General features: G+C 43.9%; 2 protein-coding genes across 2 annotated transcripts; one reads left to right on the top strand and one right to left on the bottom strand.

Moving 5' to 3' along the window:
• Nucleotides 1-10,172: 10,172 nt before the first annotated feature.
• LOC119359214 (transcription factor RSL2-like) lies at nt 10,173-11,850 on the top strand. The gene is made up of 5 exons (XM_037625507.1): nt 10,173-10,695; nt 10,787-10,996; nt 11,110-11,175; nt 11,282-11,347; nt 11,441-11,850. Exons 1-5 carry the CDS (start codon nt 10,228-10,230, stop codon nt 11,537-11,539), a joined length of 909 nt encoding a protein of 302 aa, XP_037481404.1. The 5' UTR covers nt 10,173-10,227; the 3' UTR covers nt 11,540-11,850.
• Nucleotides 11,851-12,100: 250 nt separating this feature from the next.
• Nucleotides 12,101-14,410, bottom strand: LOC119357764. Its single transcript, XM_037624604.1, has 4 exons — nt 13,562-14,410; nt 13,219-13,470; nt 13,069-13,157; nt 12,101-12,977 (listed from the first exon to the last, which is right to left on the bottom strand). The coding sequence occupies exons 1-4, from the start codon at nt 14,408-14,410 to the stop codon at nt 12,191-12,193; spliced, it is 1,977 nt and encodes a 658-aa protein (XP_037480501.1). The 3' UTR covers nt 12,101-12,190.
• Nucleotides 14,411-20,543: the final 6,133 nt, after the last annotated feature.

Consider the following 20,543-nt stretch of genomic DNA (forward strand, 5'->3'; position numbering starts at 1 on the left):
AAACAAAACTCCAGCAAAACCAAAAATTTGATTTATTCATTAAATCTTCATTTTTCCTAACTTTGGGAAAGTCATATTATTCCCTCTCTCATTTTTTTTAATATTAGAAAAATAGTTGAAGATGAAATAAATAAATCAAATGATCCTCTTTTCCAAAATTTGAGAGAACTCAAATATGAAAATAACGAAATCTTCAACTCTCTCCGTAGGTCCTTGAGTTGCGTGAAATTTCTAGGATCAACCAAAATGCATGAAAATATGATATGCATGATGATCTAGTGTATAACATTCCAAATTGCAAATTTGGGATGTTACATGCACGAATAGATATTGAGTGATCCTCTCATTCCCATGTGCTATTACCTTTGCTTCGCGATACTTTATAAAATTAGAGATTAGATTTATCGGCATCCTCGTGAACCAACACTTGGTCACTATGTCAATTTCCTCATTACCGGTTTTGTTCTCTTTTCTTATTCCCAGGTTCCGGCATTGCTGTGAATAAGTCACGCTGTGTTTGGCTAGGCGATGATATATACTATCAAATGGAGAGTGCCCTAAGAATATCTTTCAATTATTAGAGGAGCAAATCCCAATCTCAAGCTATCTGGTCCCTTGTCATACTTTTCCGACGCAACTGAAAGTTGTTGTTATGATCACCCTGTCGCGGTCTAGTTTGACGAACCGAGAAATACATCATCCTGCATGAAGGTACTCAATACTCTCATGATCTAAGGAATTATGAAAGTGTTAACATCTGTGGGATCATACTAAAAACTAATGATGATATGATTTCATAGTATATAATCGATTGGGTCTGATCAACACATGTGTTCTTCCAACAATGTTTCATCAAAGTTCTCGACATCCTTATTAGTTTAACTATACCCATGATTAGGAAAACATAATCATCATGCCACTTGAGCTAGCCTTAGAGACGAGACTAGGAATATATTTACCATTTAATTTTTCACACATGCACATGAGTTTTCTTCTGAGCCTCGCGGTTATTGCAGACTCGAAGAATCATTGCAATTATAGCACAAAAAATAAACATTAATTATGAGCATGCAAATAAATAATAACTTTTATTATTGCCTCTAGCGCATATTTCCTTCAAATTTTACAATGTACAAACATGTATTCAAAAAATGTTCAACACGTATTTAAAAAATATTCAATGTGTACCTTAAAATTATTTATTGTTTATTAGAAAATGTTCACCATGTTTTTAATGTTAATTTGTATTTAGAAAATAAAAAATCAGAGAAGAGAGTGAAATAAAAGGAGAGAAATCAAGAAAAAAATCAGGGAAAGAGATCAAAAAACCAAATATGGAAAACAAAGAGAAACTGATAAAACACAAAATAAATAAGAAAAAAATGGATGGAACCTCTGAAAACCGATCGAAAGGTTCGAAAACCAGCTGTAGCTCTGGACAGGAAAATTAAACAACGAACACTACCACTAATGGGCCAGAACCTACTTCAAAACTCTAGAGGCGGACGCCTACATACGCCTTCCAATATGATGGCATATAGCACCGACACAAATGCAGTCTATTGTGTCTTTGAGATCTATATTAGATTTAGAGAAAAGTATAGTTTCCTCCCTTAAATGCGGTCAATCGGATCAAATACCCCCCAAACTCTAAAACCAGTTATTTAACTCCCTCAAATCTCGAATACCGGATAAATCTCTCCCTAGAGTGGTTTTGGGAAGGATTTTAGGCGGTTTTGATTAAAGGTTGCTGACTGAACAGTGAACACTTCCCAGACGTCAAGGTTGCCGATGACGAGCTCGATCACGTTGCGGATGGACAGCAGCGTCAAGGTTGCAACTGCCCTATGGGCCGACAGCACGACATTGTCCATGGAGAAGCGATTCGGTGCCCAGACTCATCTGCATCCGCGTGAAAGAAAAAAATTCAAAATAAATACTAGAAAAATTCAAAATAATCTTTTTTTGTTTGGTAGATAATTTGGTGCGTCGGGTGTGCTTCAAATTTCAGATCATTTGAACATCTGGGTAGCTCTCGGCAAAGAAGACAAATTTGAGGTATGTAAAAAATATTTACCGTTCATGTATTCTTCTGACCCAATTTATCTATTTTACTGAGAGTTGTTCATAAGTCGAAATGATGTGAAATTTGAAGCACATCTCTCGCAACAAATTATTTACCAGCAACTTTTTTTTTGACTTGTTGTGATTTTTGTAACCGGGTGTAGATGAGCCTGGGCTCAGAAATGAACATTCGCCCACTCATATAATATTTAGCTATGAAAATATAGTAGCTTATTAATATCTGGCTCACCATATTGTCTCACAAAATTTCTAAGAGCCCGTGCTGCATCTGCTTGTAATATCTACAGCCCGTTTCTTTTCTCCCTTCCTCTTTTTCTCCAACTCGTATTCTTTTTTAAGAATGCCGCCACTCGGATTCGAACCAAGATGCTTGAGCACTGCTTCCTAAGAGCAGCATGTCTACCAATCTCATCATGGCGGCTAACTTCAAATAATAGGTGACTTAAAAGAATAATAGCTATTATCTTGGGAATCGTCGATATTGGGAAAGTCCATAAAATTTAGGAACATTAGAGTTTTCATTAAAATAGACTTCGTTTGATAGTATCGTTTCCATTTTTTTACAATAAACTCTTGCTTTGCCCCTTTTTGCTGGTTGGTTCCATTATCACAAAGCCGCTTCCAAATTGGCCTGGTTCCAAGATGTAGAATCCATGTTGAATCACCACTTAGCGGGATTATTAGGACTTGGGTCTCTTTCTTGGGCGGGGCACCAAATTCATAACACAAATGTAATATGAAAATTTGTATAACATACTTCCGTCACTTTATTGCACGCGCTCTTATGTAGAATGAGGCAACGAGCGAGCGATATCACTTGAACGGATTCAGATTGACTATCTTTGTCTTCGTGCTTTCATGAGCGAATATGTTACTCACGACGAGTAATTTGGAACGGAGGGAGTAGATGTTTGTAGTCTGTCGTGTGTGATATGCTCTGTTAGCACACTAATCATGTTGCTAAACTAGATTAAGCTTAACAAAGATTTCTTAATAACCTAATACTTATAGCACTGATTAGTACATATATCTAGTAGCAAGAAATAATGCAGATAGACTAAACAAGAAAACAAGTAAGCTACAGCCAGGTAGAATATGCATGATCAAGGCCATCTCACAAAACAAAAGGATAAGTGGCTCGGAAGATCAAATGATATATCTGCACCGGAAACCTCATTAATTACAAGGATCCCACCTACCTCAACTTGCACATGAAAAGACAACCAGTAGTGGACTAGTGGCACTTCGATGGCTTGAAGCTCTAGTTCCCCAGGAATATTTTCAAATCGCTTTTCCAGGAAACTTGGCGAGCCATGCACTTACACAAAACAAAACTGGAAAAAGAAATATCTCGAGGACTGATCTGGTGGTGTTAATCATCTCCAGCATTTGTTCACCCAGCTATAAAATATAGCACAAATTCGTTTTGCCTGTCAGATCTTCCTTTTTTTTGCCAGATGGGGTATATTTGTACCTGGAGAAAGCGTTATGTGTGTCTCTAGGTTTGCCGTCCATGCCGACTGCGGGGGAGCTGTATTTGTGATGGGGTTGTTTAAGAAACATTATTGTGCTGGAGATACACGTAATTGACATCCATTTGTAGCCGTCGTGTAATTCCACCTAAACTATTTTCATGTACGGCTCATATTATTTTATGGATCCGTAGCACACCAAAGACTAATTAACTGCATCTTCCATAAACAAACTCCAGTTCGGTAAATTGAAGAGAGCTTGGAAGTGGGTGGTGAGATGCTAATGCTAGCTCATGGTGCATCCGGTCTTGGTTAATATGTTTGGACATCTTCAAGAATCTGAAATTACGACATACTACAAACATGGCCTGTGTATGATGGAGTCCGTGTATGATATAGTCTACAAAATCTAATTTCAAATCTGAACTGTTCAAAGTGCTTTCATCAAGAGAAGAAGTATCCATGACAATTTTGTGTACGTGCGCAACCTTGCGTGTTGTCTCTTCATAAGAGTAAAACTTTGCCCTTTCTTTTCAAGCTTGACATTCGCAAAATCTTCAACTCGGTGAGATGGTACTGCATCCCTGGCCTTCCCCAACGGAGAGACTTTCTAAGTAAATTTCGAGATTAGATCGCCGCCTTGTTGTGCATCTCCTTCTCAAGGATTCTTCTCGATGGTGTGCCCCCCTCCCCCAATTAAGCATGGTCACAACCTTCACCAAGGCCCAAGGGGAACCCTATCGCCGCTCGTATTTGTCATCGCCATCGACCCACTCCAACAAGTACTCAACTCGACTACAAGACTTGGTTTATTTCAAAAGATTAGAGGGTGGGGAGCCACTTGGAGGACCTCCCTTCATGCCGATGATGCGGCGGTTTTCATGGCGCCGATAAAGATAGATATTGAAAACCTCACTCACGTCTTGTGTTGTTTTGGTGAGGTCACGGGGTTGGACACAATCTTTCAAGGAAGCTCGGTTGTTCCCATCCGAAGTGGGCACTTAAACTTGGTGGAGATCCTCTAAAGCTTGCTCGCGACTTGTGCTTCATTCCCCGTGCAATGCTTGGGCCTTCCCCTAACGGTTTGACAACTCAAGAGGGCGGAATTTGGATTCCTCGAAGACAAGGTTGCGGATAGGCTTGTTCCATGAGAAGGGCAAAACATCGCCAACTCGGGTCGTGTAGTCCTCATCAAGGTGGTGTTTACTTCACAAGTGATTTACCATGCAACCCCTTTTGTCATCCTGCCTCTAGTATATGGATATCACTGTTTTAGTCATCCTCCTTCGTTTTCGTATGTGGAGGTGCATATGTATGATGTCCTTAAATTCTAGCATAGATACTTATGTTATGGCATACAATTTAAGTGGAATCGTCAAACGGCGAAATTTCTCTTCGCCGAAGGGGATACATAGAGTCCCACAGCTTTTGAGAAAAAGGCCATGCTATAAATAAAAAATCATATGAGAGGGATTGGTGGATTTCCTTGCGCGAGCAGGGTGAGTGGGGGAGGGGGTTGCTCGTGGACATCTGGCGGTGTTACTGATGATTTTCTAGTAATATGTGACATTATGTAGTTTAGTTTCCTGCTTGTAGGTCTCTGTAAATATTTTGTACCCGGCTTGTTTCCTAGTTTACCTTGAGGAAATGTAACATCGGTCGCCTTATTTTAAAAAGTATTGAACTGGATGCCAAACCAAGAGTAGTTTGATTATTATATTTAGCACAAAGATAATTGTTGTAAATGTTTCATATAATTTGAGAAGTAATGGTGATCTAAATGGTCTTATATTTCTTTACAGAGGACGTAATATTATCAAACAAACATCTGATTTTCTTTTGCACATAAAAGAAACGCCTGTTACCATGACCATTGCACGTGCACAATACACATATGGACATGAATGTTTATGATGGGGCTTAGATAAAAAAAATGCCACTTAATACGGTATCATCCATGGTGTTGCTAGCATAACAAACGATTAGCTTTCAGAGAAATTGAAATATATGCACCTCTAAAAAATTCATGGTACGACTATTAACTTAATTAGTGAATGTTTTGCCTTTAGCTATTTGAAATTGGCACTTGCTAGTGAGAGATTAGTGGGCTGGTGGCACAATTAATGAGCTCTTATAACATTCTTCCTACTTTAGTATTTAAGCTACAAGCTTAAACACATTGGGAAGAGACCTCTAAAGAGGAGGAGACAACGGCTTTACTACTAGTTTGCCGAAAACAAATGCTAACTTGGTTCTTCAAATGATGGTAGAGGCAAACAAGTGGGTCGAATATTCTCTTTGCTAATGATGAGCAGAAGATTAATTAGGCTGTATGCATCGCTCTGATGCAGAGGCCAGGGAGATCCCCCTTTTCGAAAAAAGAAGATTAATTAGGCTATAGACAGTAGCTAATTGAGAGCTTAGCATGGTTCAGTATGCAGCACGAGACTTAATCACAGGCAATTGTCAGCGATATGATATTATTAATTTTCAGTTAACAATATGCTATTAAATTAAATGTGGCTTAAAAAAGAACAACTGTTAACTACTAGAGTATATTTTTCTGTGATTGCGTGTTACGCTAAGATTTGCATGTTGGGTTAGTGTTCTTGATAAATTTAATAACTATGTCATGGCTTCTGTTTTGGTCCATCAGTTGTACTAAATGCTTTAGTTTATCTCATCTAGTTAGTTACATCAGACAAGAAGTTAATTGGATGCTTGGTGGTTAGGGTTTAGCGGTTAGCTAGTTTAATCACGTCAAAACATGACAACGATGGGCAATCATGAAACGACTTGTCCTCCCTATTCATAACCCTTCTCTCTAGGGAGTAGTACGTGCATCTTCTTGATATGCTAATATTTTTGTTATGCCAATGATGTCACCGATTCTTAATCAGTGCGATTGAGCTGCATCTTAGTGACAAAATTACTAAGCTTATCCATATGATAATTGCCATGGAGCAGGGGCACGTTTGCACACAATTAAAAATAATTAAGTTTGGTCAAGTGCTTACTAGCTAGTGAAATGATGTAGTAGTAATTCTAGCCCAATGCAATGGACCAAGAGTGCTGGCAAACACTGACGGATTCCAAGTGTGGTTTTATTCCAACACCAGATTTGCTTCATGGATTGGTGACAACACTGACAGCCAAGGCCAAGCCTTTTTATTCCCGCATTAACTCAGCTGTGATCTCTCTTGTCTGAAATTAAGAATGTTCAATGTATTTAGCATGGTTTTTCTAAGTAGACTGATTCAGTTTCAGTAATCAACCGGGAGAAAGCGCGCATAGTTTGAAGTAGGTTCAATGCACTAGCAATAACAGGAGAAACACATGAGGGTGGATATCTAATTAAATCAAAATGCGCACTATCTTAAGAAATCAGAGAAATGATGACACACAGCAGGAAACTTCCTTCTCTCTTTTTGTAAACCAAGAGTCAATCAACATTAGTGGAGAAAAATCGGTACATTGCTGTTAATTAGTCATATGTCAACCTGTCATGTCATGTCATACCAAAGCGAATGTCAACTGCCTTAGCTGACAATGAGTTAGCACTTAGCAGCAAGTTATGTGTCTGGGCAAGGACAAAAGAGTAGTATGCATTTTACTACAGTTTTCTCTTGCAGTGATGCTTGTTTCCTTTTCTTCTTGATGTTAACATCAAATATTCAAGCAGAGAAATATTTCATATCTTTGACCTCTAGCCGACAAAACACGTTACGCGAACCCATTCTCTCTCTATCCTTTTATTTTTGCTACAAATGAGGTTCCTTTTCCAGTTAAGAATGGGTTCACAATGCGTTTAAACAACAAATTTTGAGAAATAGAGCGTATGGTTCCTATTGGTCCAGCAATGGCATGCAGACAAGAACAGTACAAACCATCTGTCCATTGACTTGTTAGAGCTACCATTTTTTTTAAGAGAACAGTACTGTACAGATTTCGAGAATAGCCTCTCTCTCTGACCATGAGAAGAACTGTACTAATCAAGTAGTGAAGTTAAATTGAAATGTAAGTACACACAAAGTACGCCGACTTCCGTTAACAACGCAGGATGCCATCATATAAGTGGATGATTCAAGTTGACTGATTGCGCTATCATTTGCAAATATGTCCAGAGTTTTCTGAAGTGTAGTTCTACGCTCATTGATCTGTACCGAACAACAAGGACAATTAAACCGGAAATTCAGTACAAGCAAAGTATGATAAATTCGATAAGTAAGCGTATGGTACCAAACTACCAATCAGATGAGTGGACATACCTTATCGTCGCAAATTGTTTTGCAAAGCACATAGTACAATTAATAAGCAGTTGATGGAATAATCTTTTGATCTTAAGATCCAGAAGAGATTCTGATCTACTTTGCCAATTGGGCCCTAACACCTCATCCGGATGGGCGACACGGGTGGCGCCCTAGATCCCTCCCCTCACGGCGTCCTCTGCTATTGATCTCCTTGCCGCGGACGTCTGCCCTCTTGCAATAGGTTTTCGCTCCACTTTATAAATTTAATTTGACCTTTATTGCTTTGATACATTGCCATACAGCGGTGAGGAAACCGTCAGGCAAACTTCGTGTGGCTGACCACGGTGGGGGGCTTGGGGAGGATCCACCGTGCCTTCTGTTGCAGTTTGATCTGGCCTTTACCGCTTTGATACATTGCCATACATAACCAATTAAGGTTAGAACTATGGTTGTGAAACTTAACGTTGATGCTTCTTTTGACCACGACCTGCTTAGGGGCACGATGGGGGTGGTTTTGAGAGATGAAAAAGGTAGGTTTATCGTGGGAGGGAACGGGAAGATTGACTATTGCGCAGATGTGTTGATGGCGGAAGCCTCAACTCTTAAATTTGGTATAACATTGACGCAAAGGGCGGGATGTAATCGTCTTATTATTAACTCGGACAACCTGGAGGTGATTGATACCATGAAGAACGGAGGACAGTCGGCGGGTGCGGCAGTGGCAATTTTCGACGATTGTTTTCATTATGTTTGTGACTTCGTTGCTACTAGATTCGAACACTGTAACAGAGAAGTAAATAAAATAGCTCATGAGCTTGCGAGTTTAGCTAGATTTTCGTTGATTTCTGATTGGTTTAAGGAACCTGTAAATGAAATTGTAATGACCCTCACAAACGATGTACTTTTTATCTCTAATGAATAAATTTTTCGTTTATCTCAAAAAAAGGTCAGAACTATGGTTTTCATTGTGAGAAACTCATGATCTGGCCTTTACTGCTTGAATTTGACAATAGCAGTGTTAGCGCACCGTTCCCTTTCTGAAGGTGTTGCTTTTGGAGAACCGTTCTTGCAGTCTTAGTGTTGTCAAGGGTAGTCGGTGTGGCAGCTTCGCGTGAATCATTGTTGCTTTTTTTTTTCCTTTTTCTCTATATTTTTAATGATTGGGCTATATGCATCTTTGATGTGTAAATATAACTCTTGATATCATGTCGTTGCTAAGACTCGGTTTAAACAAGTTTGGTCCACTAACGGAGGCCCACGGGTGGCAACGAGGTTTGCTCACGACGCGCCACCAGTAGATGCGGGTGGAAGAAGACTTCGGCACCCCCAAAGATTTGTATGTGTTTTTCAATTTTTTGTAAGGATGCTTTTGTAAGGGTTTTTTTAAAATACTTTTGTAAGGGTTTTGGCACCCCCAAAAATTTGGATGTGTTTGGCCAAAAAAAGGTGTGTCTTTCTTCGGCATGTAAAGAACTTAATTACATTCATATTGATCATTGTTGTTTTGTACCTGGTGCAAGATTGGCCACTACTTACAAGTTATTTGATCACTGCTATTTTGTACATAGTGCAAGATCGATTGGCCACCACTTACAAATTATGGGGCTACTGCTATTTTCTTTACATAAAAGAATTCGCCACAATCTTAAAACCACATCGAAATCCTATAATTGAACTCACATGCAATTTTAAGAATGAAGGCAGAAATTCTGTTCTCCCCCATGTTGAGGATCTGACAGCTCTTCAAGTTACAGGAAATGGCAGCAACGTAGTAGTGCCTGCAATGCAACCTCCATGGGAAGCACAAGATCACACAGGCATCAACTGGTATCTATCTATCTACTGATCTCAATAACAACCACACGAACTAAACTCCCATAATGATCCTGGCTGCTTCCAACCTCTCGGCTCAACCTCAACCCCTCAGCTCACCACCACCGCGGCCACCACTTCCCACGTCCCACAAGACGAGTGATTGTGCAATTGCCAAGCCAATCTCCTCATCACCTCCAACATAAACATATCTTCCCCGGACGATAAACAATATCGGCACACCGTCGCGGCATAATTGCGCATGAGGGTCTTGTTTATGCCGTCGATATCAAGATCAAGAATCCGGCGGCAACGCCTCAGCAGCGTCCCCACGGGACCGACGGACGGACGGTTTGACCCCGGAGATAACATTTCTTTGCTTCGAGACAGGCAACTAGGTGATGATAAGGTGATTGATTGTACATGCTTCCGTACTTTGTCAACAATAGAGGCAAGGCCAAGCCTCCCCGCAGGGCTGCACCCTACAAATACCCTGCACAGACCCACGGCAGAAGCACTCAAGTCAAGGCATTCTCTCTCTAAAGCTAGTATACTGCCCTCCCTTGCATTGAGCGGTTGAGCCTTCCCTTCCAATTCTCCCAGCTGAAATGGAAAGCTCCTACAGTTCAGCCATGCCGATGGAGACCGACACGATGTCGCAGTTCCTCGGAGGCGACCACCACTGCTTCGCCTACGAGCAGCAGGACGAGTCCATGGAGGCAATGGCGGCCATGTTCTTGCCTGCCCTCGACACCGACTCCAACTCCTCCTCTAGCTGCCTCAACTACGAGGTGTCTCCACAATGCTGGCCACAGCCTCAGCCTCAGCCCGGCCACAGTTCCAGCGTCACCAGTTTCCTTGATCCGGGCCACGGCTACGAGAGCTTTGAGTTCCCGGTTATGGACCCCTTCCCGCATTCCGAATTCCAGTCCCATTGCACCGACATCCCCTACCTCGGCGGCGGCGGCGAGGATCTGAGTCCTCTAGACAGCAACTGTGCACCAGCCGCAGGTGAAGAAGCAGCAAATGATCATATACCTGTGACTAACAAGAGGAAGTCCAGAGCTGCCACCACGGTAAGCTTTCAGAAATTTCAATGGATTGGTTACTTAATTCAGTTGCAATTTTGCTTTGATCCATACTTATCATAATTATGTACTGATGCAGGCATCAAAGAAGGCCAAAAAGGCTGGCAAAAAGGATTTCACCAGCAACGACATCGAAGGCGACGACACCTATGTCATCGATCCTCAAAGCTCCAGCAGCTGCACCTCAGAAGATGGGGATTTGGATGGCAACACCAAGTCGAGCTCCAAGAAGACAGGCACCAGAGCCAGCCGTGGAGCAGCAACTGATCCTCAGAGCCTCTATGCAAGGGTAAGTACTCAGCACACAACATCACAAAGTGCAACAAAAAAGATGATGAAGGCTGCATGGTTGATAAATGTTTCTCAATTCTAATGGGTGTAAAATTGATATCAATTCTGCAGAAAAGGAGAGAGAGGATCAATGAAAGATTGAAAACCCTGCAGAACTTGGTTCCCAATGGAACAAAGGTAGGTTCCTGTCTGGGATGTATTGGTCTGCAAGGACCTATAATTTGTACCTATATATCTTGGTACTATAAATTGAGGTCTAACTTGGATTAATCTGGCTTGACAGGTTGACATCAGTACAATGCTAGAGGAAGCAGTGGAGTATGTTAAGTTTATGCAGCTTCAGATTAAGGTGTGTAACATCAACATCTACATTTCCTTGTCAACCGACCAAATATTTGTCATAACCAAATGTACTAAATTTTGATCAAACATTTATGTGCAGTTGTTGAGCTCCGACGACATGTGGATGTACGCACCCCTCGCTTACAATGGGATTAACGTCAGCAGTCTTGAGATGCACATCGCTGCTCTGCAAAAATAAATACCACTCTGGAGATGTGGCGCTAGCTAACACTGAACTGCATAGGGATTAATTGATTCTGGTCCTTATATATAGTTCCAATCATTATACATGTATAATGTAACTACACTTTGTTTTACTTCATACTTTTCTTGGCATTTCCTGGGAGTTATACAAAGAAGTAATCATAATCATGTAAATGATCAAAGGTCACAATGATATGATTGGCTTCACATTTCAGATCATTCTTTTTCATGTCACAGGGTTATGATTTGTAACTCTAACTTATTAACTGTGTTGACATTTGAATGTATGCATGACTTCATAACAACACTGGGTAAAAAAGGAAGGGCAGAAAATATACCAGGGTCCCAGTTACCACCGGTAATTTACCACCAAGTATTCAAACAAAACTTGGAAGTCACTCAAATCTGAGTATAAAGTTCGTTAAATTTGCACAAACTTCGTTCAAACCGGTATGACTTTCGATGGTCGGTTACCATAACCTCCAGAACACCACCTTGAATGCCCATTCTTTCTGTGGCTCGATCTCCCTCAGTCACAGACACTTATTCATGTTACTTGATGTGTGACGATGATCCACTTACATTAACTTCTGAAATTGTTCATTCTGTTTCTGTCTAGAGATTACCTAGTTACTGCCACTAACAACTAATTCTCCTCTTCAGTTACTGCACTATTCATACTCTCTAGCGCTGTCGCAGCATACTGGACATGCCTTAGGAGCGCCCCGTAAATCTTCCTCCGAACCCTCTCGCACGCATCGTTCTCCTCTTCCTCGGAAAACGCGCAGTCCCTGCTGCTTCTATCTCCCGGCCCCGGAAGCATCCTCTCCTGCCGCACGACATGGTTGAGCCAGTCGTCCACTCTCTTGAGCTGCTGCAGAAGCCCCGCGATCTGCGAATCGCACGTCGTCGTGTACCCGGCCTCGTTCTCGACGTCGTCCAGGAACTTGTCGATGTACTTGAGGAACCACCGGTTGCATTCCGACCGCAGCGCGACGGCCAGGTCCATGGCGGCACTCAGCTTGCTCCCTTGGAAAGAAGCGTCGGCAGCTTTCCTCGAGGAGGACTTGCTGTTACAGTTGCACTTTGTCTTGGAACAGCAGAGCCGTGGGGTGACAGGCTTTGATTCGGACGGCGATGCCTTTGCGGATTCAGAGGTGGCTCTTGTATGGCTAGAGAGAGGTGAGAGGTCGGCTTCAATGGCTGCTCTGACCCACGAGATGGCGGACTGTTTCCTGTCCAGCGCGGCCTTCATGGCAGCCTTGGCCGAAGCCGAGGAGGTCGAATTGGAACCACCTGACTTCGCTTGACGAAGCCTGGTCTGTGATTGAGCGACGAAGATGGCATGGTCCAGTTCTTGGGAGAAGCGCAAGAACCTGTCGATGAGCTCCTTTGGGTCGTCGTCCTTGTCAGATTGCAGTTCAGAGTATGTACTGCAAAAGGAGGGATCAGACATGAAATGAGTTTGACTGCTGTTCTTTCAACATTCATATCAAGTTTGCCTGAGCTTTCATTTTTGCTCACCTCAAGCATTTTATCAACTTCTCGGTGGTGGATGCCTCTAGCAATCCATCAAGCACAGCCTGCAGCGCCATGTCTCTCTGCTTCACTGTCTTATCAGCAAACAGAACTTACTTTCTTCAGATAACAGGAACAGAAGACAGCAGAATGTACCTTGCCATGCCTCGTTAAGCTCGAGGAGAGCGAGCTCCACAGCACATTGTCCTCGCACCACCGGATCCCGCTCGTCGCACCGGTGCTCCGCGGTGTCCCCGCCGCGCTGGAGCTCTCTCTGGGCGTCTTGCTTGAGGCGTGCGCGCTCCTCTTGGAGAGCACCTTGAATGCCTTCTCGGCTTTCCTTCTCACCGACTCCAGTGGGTCATTCGTGGTGCCGCTCTGGTTTGGGCCTGATCTCCCTGGAGAAATCTACAGCGTACAAAAATGAAAAATTGACTGAATTAGAAGGTTGAGTTCTTGGGAAAAAAATTGGTCACACAAATTAGAGAAATGGCTATACACTATTGCTGCGTCTCTGGGGGCCGACGGGTCTTATGCTGCCGGTGAAATCCCAGTTCCTCCTCGTGGTGGAAATCGACGACGAGACGTCCGATTCGTCATCGTCGACGTCGCTGCTGTTGCCGTCGATGGACGCAGCGCTGACCTTCCTGACCTTCTTCAGGAAATCGGCGCCCCTCCGCTCCCCCTCGCTCCTCCTCACCGGCTTTACCGCCGCCGCGCACGCCTCGGACAGAGTCGTGAACGACCGCGACCTGTGGCCGTGGCCCATCGTGGCAGGGGAGCCGGACTGCCACGCCTTCCTCTCCGGGAGGGGCGGCGTCGGCGAGGGCCGGTGCGGACGCGGGCGCGGGCGCGGGCGCTCAGAGACGACCTCCTTATCCTTGACCTCGGCGCGGGCGGAGCAGGCGTCGGCGTCGACGTCGTCGTCCGTGGAGTCGTGCTGGATGCAGGGGTACCGCCCCGGGAGGACGCGGAAGCTGCGGAGCACGGGAGCTGGGACGGAAGGCATGAGGTGGTCGACCTCGATGACCTGGCCGATGTGGAGGCCGTTGGCGAGGATGAGATCGTCGTGGTCGGCGTGGAGGGAGACGTAGCAGGAGCGGGACGAGTCGGAGAGGCGGAGGTAGAAGCCCTGGTGGCCCGAGAATGGGTCGGCGCCGGTGAGCGCCGGCGTGATGTTGGTGACCTGGAGCAGGACGCGGCCGTTGGAGCGGGCACGGGCGCGGGAGCGCGGGGTGGGGGCGTCGTCGGTGTCGGAGGGGTCCGGCGGGCGGAGCAGGCGCTGCAGGCTGCCCGGCCGGAGCGCCGGCCGGTGCGGCGAGGGGTACGAGGCCGGCGGTGGCGCCATCTGACGGCGGGGTCGAGGTGGGGGTGGGGAACGGAGAGGAGAGAGGAAGCCGGCGCGAGATGTTCGGCTGATTGATGGGTTGGGAGGAGCCGAGCAAGGTTTGTGGCGGGCGATGCGGCGGTGAGTTTGAACGGCGGTTCGGCCGAGCACGGGGCCTCAACTGCCTGGACTTGGTATTTGTTAGAGTATTGTTAACATTGGGCCCTTCTTCTATTCCCACCTTCCACAAGATGAAGCCTACATAAACTTCAAAACGCCAGGCCCAGTAGGGATGCGATTGGAGTTTTCTCTACTAAAAAACTTATCACAGAGCAACTAGTTAACGAGCACTCCTTCAAAAGACTCGCAACAATTAGCGTCACTTGACGCGCTCTTATCCATTCGCCACGTGTCGCGCTCTGTGCGCTTCCTTCGAATTTTGGTTTTTATTTTATTTTTCCCCACGTGTTTTTGGCTTTTTAAACCATTTTTTTCGGATTTTTTCAACGTTTTGGTTTTTCATCGGTCTTCGTTAGCTTTTCAATAAAAAAAATTCACAAGAAAACACGTTTTCTTTTCTTTTTCTTTCGCGAGAGTCTCGGTTTTGCTTCCGCGAGAGACACGATTTGGCTTTCGCGAGAGTCACGGCCGTGCCTCTCGAAAACGGAAAAAAATGTGTTTTCTGTTTTTTTTTCTTTCGTGAGAGTCACGATTTTACTTCCGCGAGAGGCACGGGTATGCTTTCGCGAGAGTCAAGGCCGTGCCTCTCGGAAACGGAAAAAAACATGTTTTCTATTTTTTTCTTTAGAGAGAGTCATGGTTTTGCTTCCGCGGGATGCACGGTTGTGCTTTCGCGAGAGTCACGACCGTGCCTCTTGGAAAGGGAAAAAACACGTTTTCTAGTTTTTTTTTCTTTCGCGAGAGTCACGGTTTTGCTTCCGCAAGAGACACGGTTGTGCTTTCATGAGAGTCACGGTCGTGCCTCCTCGCAAACGAAAAAAAACGCATTTTCTCTTTCTTTTTTTCCTTTCATGAGAGTCACGGTTTTGCTTTTGCGAGACACACGGTTATGATTTCGTGAGAGGTATGGGCGTGTTTCTTTCGAAAAGGAAAAAAACCTGTGCTCCCGGTTCAGTTTTTTCGTCCGGTTTTTTTTGTGAAAAAAGTTCGTCAAAACCTATCAACATAGGATCTAGTTTTGAAGATCTCGACGCGAGGAATCCAACGGTGAAAGTGGTTCGAGATTTGGACGCACGGTTTGAGAGATAAAACATTTTGAATAAACGGATCTATGAAAAAGGGAAAACTCCCAGGTTGCGACAAGTGGCGTGCTGCATGTGCGCCACTTGTCGTAACCAGGGGAATTGGAGTGATCTTTGCAACGAGTACTCCTCAATTAGTGATTTTGAACTTATTACCCCTCATAAAAATACTAAAAAACTTATAAAAACTAAAAAAACCTTAAAAAAACTTATCCCTACTCCTAATCCCTACTCTTAATGGAGCAGTTGGTAGGCTGTCATCCACGATTTTTTTGTCGCCCCCTTTTCGTCTGGTTTTTTCGTCCCCTCCCCCACCGTATTGGTTATTTTCACGTCATCCTCTCACATAACGGAAAACAATCTAAACGGATCAGAACTTTCCATGCTGACGTAAATTACTTAGTAATGACTTTATGTGAAAGAATCAATCACGATCAATTTCTAAAGATCAAAATTAATTAACCTTACCTTAAATTGCTCAATCACATTAATTAGGAAACAAATAATTGTTGGGTAACACATTAATTTCAAAAAAAAATCCTACGCACATGCAAGATCATGGTGATGCATAGCAACGAGAGGGGAGAGTGTTGTCCATATACCCTCATAGACCGAAGGCGGAAGTGTTATGACAACGCGGTTGATGTAGTCGTACGTCTTCACGATCGACCGATCCTAGTATCGAACGTATGACACCTCCGCGATCTGCACACGTTCAGCTCGCTGACGTCCCACGAACTCACGATCCAGCGGAGTGTCGAGGGAGAGCTTCGTCAGCACGACGGCGTGATGACGGTGATGATGAAGCTACCGACGCAGGGCTTGGCCCAAGCACTACGATGATATGACCGAGGTGGATTATGGTGGAGGGGGCACCGCACACGGCTAAGAGATCAATGATCAACTTGTGTGTCTATGGGGTGCCCCCCTCCCCCGTATATAAAGTAGTGGAGGAGGGGAGGGTCCGGCCCTCTCTATGGCGCACCCTAGGGGAGTCCTACTCCCACCGGGAGTAGGACTCCGCCCTTCCATGTAGTAGGAGTATGAGAGAAGGAAGGGGATGAGAGGAGAAAGGAAACGGGCCCCCCTCCCAATTCGGATTGGGCTAGGGGGGCGCGCCTCCCACCTTTTCCTTCCCTCTTCTCTTTTCCACTAAGGCCCAATAAGGCCCATATACTCCCCGGGGGGTTCCGGTAACCTCCCGGTGCTCCGGAAAATGTCTGAACTCATCCGGAACCATTCCGATGTCCAAACATAGGCTTCCAATATATCAATATTTATGTCTCGACCATTTCGAGACTCCTCGTCATGTCCGTGATCAAATCTGGGACTCCGAAATACCTTCGGTACATCAAAACACATAAACTCGTAATACCGATCGTCACCAAACGTTAAGCGCGCGGACCCTACGGGTTCGAGAACTATGTAGACATGACCGAGACATGTCTCCGGTCAATAACCAATAGCGGAACCTGGATGCTCATATTGGTTCCTACATATTCTACGAAGATCTTTATCGGTCAAACCGCATAACCATATACGTTGTTCCCTTTGTCATCTGTATGTTACTTGCCCGAGATTCGATCGTCGGTATCTCAATACCTAGTTCAATCTCGTTACCGGCAAGTATCTTTACTCGTACCGTAATTCTACATCCCGTAACTAACTTATTAGCTACATTGCTTGCAAGGCTTATAGTGATGTACATTATCGAGAGGGCCCAGAGATACCTCTCCGACAATCGGAGTGAAAAATCCTAATCTTGATCTATGCCAACCCAACAAGTACCATCAGAGACACCTGTAGAGCACCTTTATAATCACCCAGTTACATTGTGACGTTTGGTAGCACACAAAGTGTTCCTCCGGTATTCGGGAGTTGCATAATCTCATAGTCATAGGAACACGTATAAGTCATGAAGAAAGCAATAGCAATATACTAAACGATCAAGTGCTAAGATAACGAAATGGGTGAAGTTAATCACATCATTCCCTAATGATGTGATCCCGTTAATCAAATGGCAACTCATGTCTATGGCTAGGAAACTTAACCATCTTTGATTCAACGAGCTAATCAAGTAGAGGCATACTAGTTACACTTTGTTTGTCTATGTATTCACACATGTACTAATTTTTCGGTTAATACAATTCTAGCATGAATAATAAACATTTATCATGATATATGGAAGTATAAATAACAACTTTATTATTGCCTCTAGGGCATATTTCATTCAATAATCGATTTTAATAAAAATCTGTTGGGAAACGCAGTAATTTCAAAAAAATCCTACGCACACGCAAGATCTATCTAGGTGATGCATAGCAACAAGAGGGGAGAGTGTTGTCCACGTACCCTCATAGACCGTAAGTGGAAGCGTTATGACAACACACTTGATGTAGTCATATGTCTTCACGATCCGATCGATCCTAGCACCAAAAGTACGACACCTCCGCGATCTGCACACATTCAGCTCGGTGACGTCCCACGAACTCTAGATCCACCTGAGTGTCGAGGGAGAGCTTCGCCAGAACGACGGCGTGATGACGGTGATGATGAAGTTACCGACGCAGGGCTTCGCCTAAGCACTACAACGATATGACTGAGGTGGAAATCTATGGAGGGGGCACCGCACATGGCTAAACAATCAACTTGTGTGTTCTAGGGTGCCCCCTCCCCACGTATATAAAGGAGGGATGGGGAGGCCGGCCGGCCCTCTCTAGGTGCGGCAAGGGGGGCGGAGTCCTCCTCCTAGTAGGAGTAGGACTCCCCCCTTTCCTAGTCCCAATAGGGATAGAAGGAAGAGGGAGAAGGAGAAAGGAAAGGGGGGCCGGCCCCCTCACCCAATTCGGATTGGGCATGGGGTGGGGGCGCCCCTTCCTAGGCTGCCTTCTCTTCTCTCCCATTAAGGCCCATACACTCTCCGAGGGGTTCCGGTAACCCCCGGTACTCCGGTAAATGCCCGAACTCACCCGGAACCATTCTGATGTCCAAACATAGCCTTCCAATATATCGATCTTTATGTCTCGACCATTCCGAGACTCCTCGTCATGTCCATGATCATACCCGGGACTCCGAACTACCTTCGGTACATCAAAAACCATAAACTCATAATACCGATCGTCACCGAACATTAAGCGTGCGGACCCTACGGGTTCGAGAACTATGTAGACATGACCGAGACTCATCTCCGGTCAATAACCAATAGCAGAACCTAGATGCTCATATTGGTTCCTACATATTCTACGAAGATCTTTATCGGTCAAACCGCATAACAACATACGTTGTTCCCTTTGTCATCTGTATGTTACTTGCCCGAGACTCGATCGTCGATATCTCAATACCTAGTTCAATCTCGTTACCAGCAAGTCTCTTTACTCTTTCCGTAATACAACATCCCGTAACTAACTCATTAGTCACATTGTTTGCAAGGCTTATAGTGATGTGCATTACCGAGAGGGCCCAGAGATACCTCTCTGATACATGGAGTGACAAATCCTAATCTCGATCTATGCCAACTCAACAAAAACCATTGGAGACACCTGTAGATCATCTTTATAGTCACCCAGTTACGTTGTGACATTTGATAGCACACTAAGTGTTCCTCCGGTATTCGGGAGTTGCATAATCTCATAGTCATAGGAACATGTATAAGTTATGGAGAAAGCAATAGCAGTAAACTAAACGATCAAAGTGCTAAGCTAACGGATGGGTCAAGTCAATCACATCATTTTGTAATGATGTGACCCCGTTCATCAAATTACAACTCTTTGTCCATGGCTAGGAAACTTAACCATCATTGATTAACGAGCTAGTCAAGTAGAGGCATACTAGTGACACTCTGTTTGTCTATGTATTCACACATGTACTAAGTTTCCGGTTAATACAATTCTAGCATGAATAATAAACATTTATCATGATATAAGGAAATATAAATAACAACTTTATTATTGCCTCTAGGGCATATTTCCTTCAGTCTCCCACTTGCACTAGAGTCAATAATCTAGATTACATTGTAATGATTCTAACACCCATGGAGTCTTGGTGTTGATCATGTTTTGCTCGTGAGAGAGGCTTAGTCAATGGGTCTGCAACATTTAGATCCGTATGTATCTTGCAAATCTATGTGTCTCCCTCCTTGACTTGATCACGGATGGAATTGAAGCGTCTCTTGATGTGCTTGGTTCTCTTGTGAAATTTGGATTCCTTTGCCAAGGCAATTGCACCAGTATTGTCACAAAAGATTTTCATTGGACCCGATGCACTAGGTATGACACCTAGATCGAATATGAACTCCTTCATCCAGACTCCTTCATTTGCCGCTTCCGAATCAGCTATGTACTCTGCTTCACATGTAGATCCCGCCACGACGCTCTGCTTGGAACTGCACCAACTGACAGCTCCACCAACTGATATAAGGAAATATGCCCTAGAGGCAATAATAAAGTTGTTATTTATATTTCCTTATATCATGATAAATGTTTATTATTCATGCTAGAATTGTATTAACCGGAAACTTAGTACATGTGTGAACACATAGACAAACAGAGTGTCACTAGTTTGCCTCTACTTAACTAGCTCGTTGAATCGATGATGGTTATGTTTCCTAACCATAGACATGAGTTGTCATTTGATTAATGGAATCACATCATTAGAGAATGATGTGATTGACTTGACCCGTCCGTTAGCTTAGCACGATGATCGTTTAGTTTGTTGCTATTGCTTTCTCCATAACTATACATGTTCCTATGACTCTGAGATCATGCAACTCCCGAGTACCGGAGGAACACTTTGTGTGCTACCAAACATCACAACATAACTGGGTGATTATTGATGTCTACTACACAACCTTCTTCTTGTAGACATTGTTGGGCCTCCAAGTGCAGAGGTTTGTA

Source organism: Triticum dicoccoides, chromosome 2A (assembly GCF_002162155.2).
Source record: "Triticum dicoccoides isolate Atlit2015 ecotype Zavitan chromosome 2A, WEW_v2.0, whole genome shotgun sequence".
NCBI classification, from domain to species: domain Eukaryota; kingdom Viridiplantae; phylum Streptophyta; class Magnoliopsida; order Poales; family Poaceae; genus Triticum; species Triticum dicoccoides.

Bases quoted from the DNA above. Each gene is read 5' to 3' on its own strand.
- LOC119359214 (XM_037625507.1), top strand. From the start codon at position 10,228: ATGGAAAGCTCCTACAGTTCAGCCATGCCGATGGAGACCGACACGATG. The intron at 10,997-11,109 runs GTAAGTACTCAG...TCAATTCTGCAG, and splicing joins CTCAGAGCCTCTATGCAAGG to AAAAGGAGAGAGAGGATCAA. The intron at 11,348-11,440 runs GTGTGTAACATC...ATTTATGTGCAG, and splicing joins TTATGCAGCTTCAGATTAAG to TTGTTGAGCTCCGACGACAT.
- LOC119357764 (XM_037624604.1), bottom strand. From the start codon at position 14,410: ATGGCGCCACCGCCGGCCTCGTACCCCTCGCCGCACCGGCCGGCGCTC. The intron at 13,471-13,561 runs GTATAGCCATTT...TGTACGCTGTAG, and splicing joins CCCAGAGACGCAGCAATAGT to ATTTCTCCAGGGAGATCAGG. The intron at 13,158-13,218 runs GTACATTCTGCT...TTTGCTGATAAG, and splicing joins GCTTAACGAGGCATGGCAAG to ACAGTGAAGCAGAGAGACAT.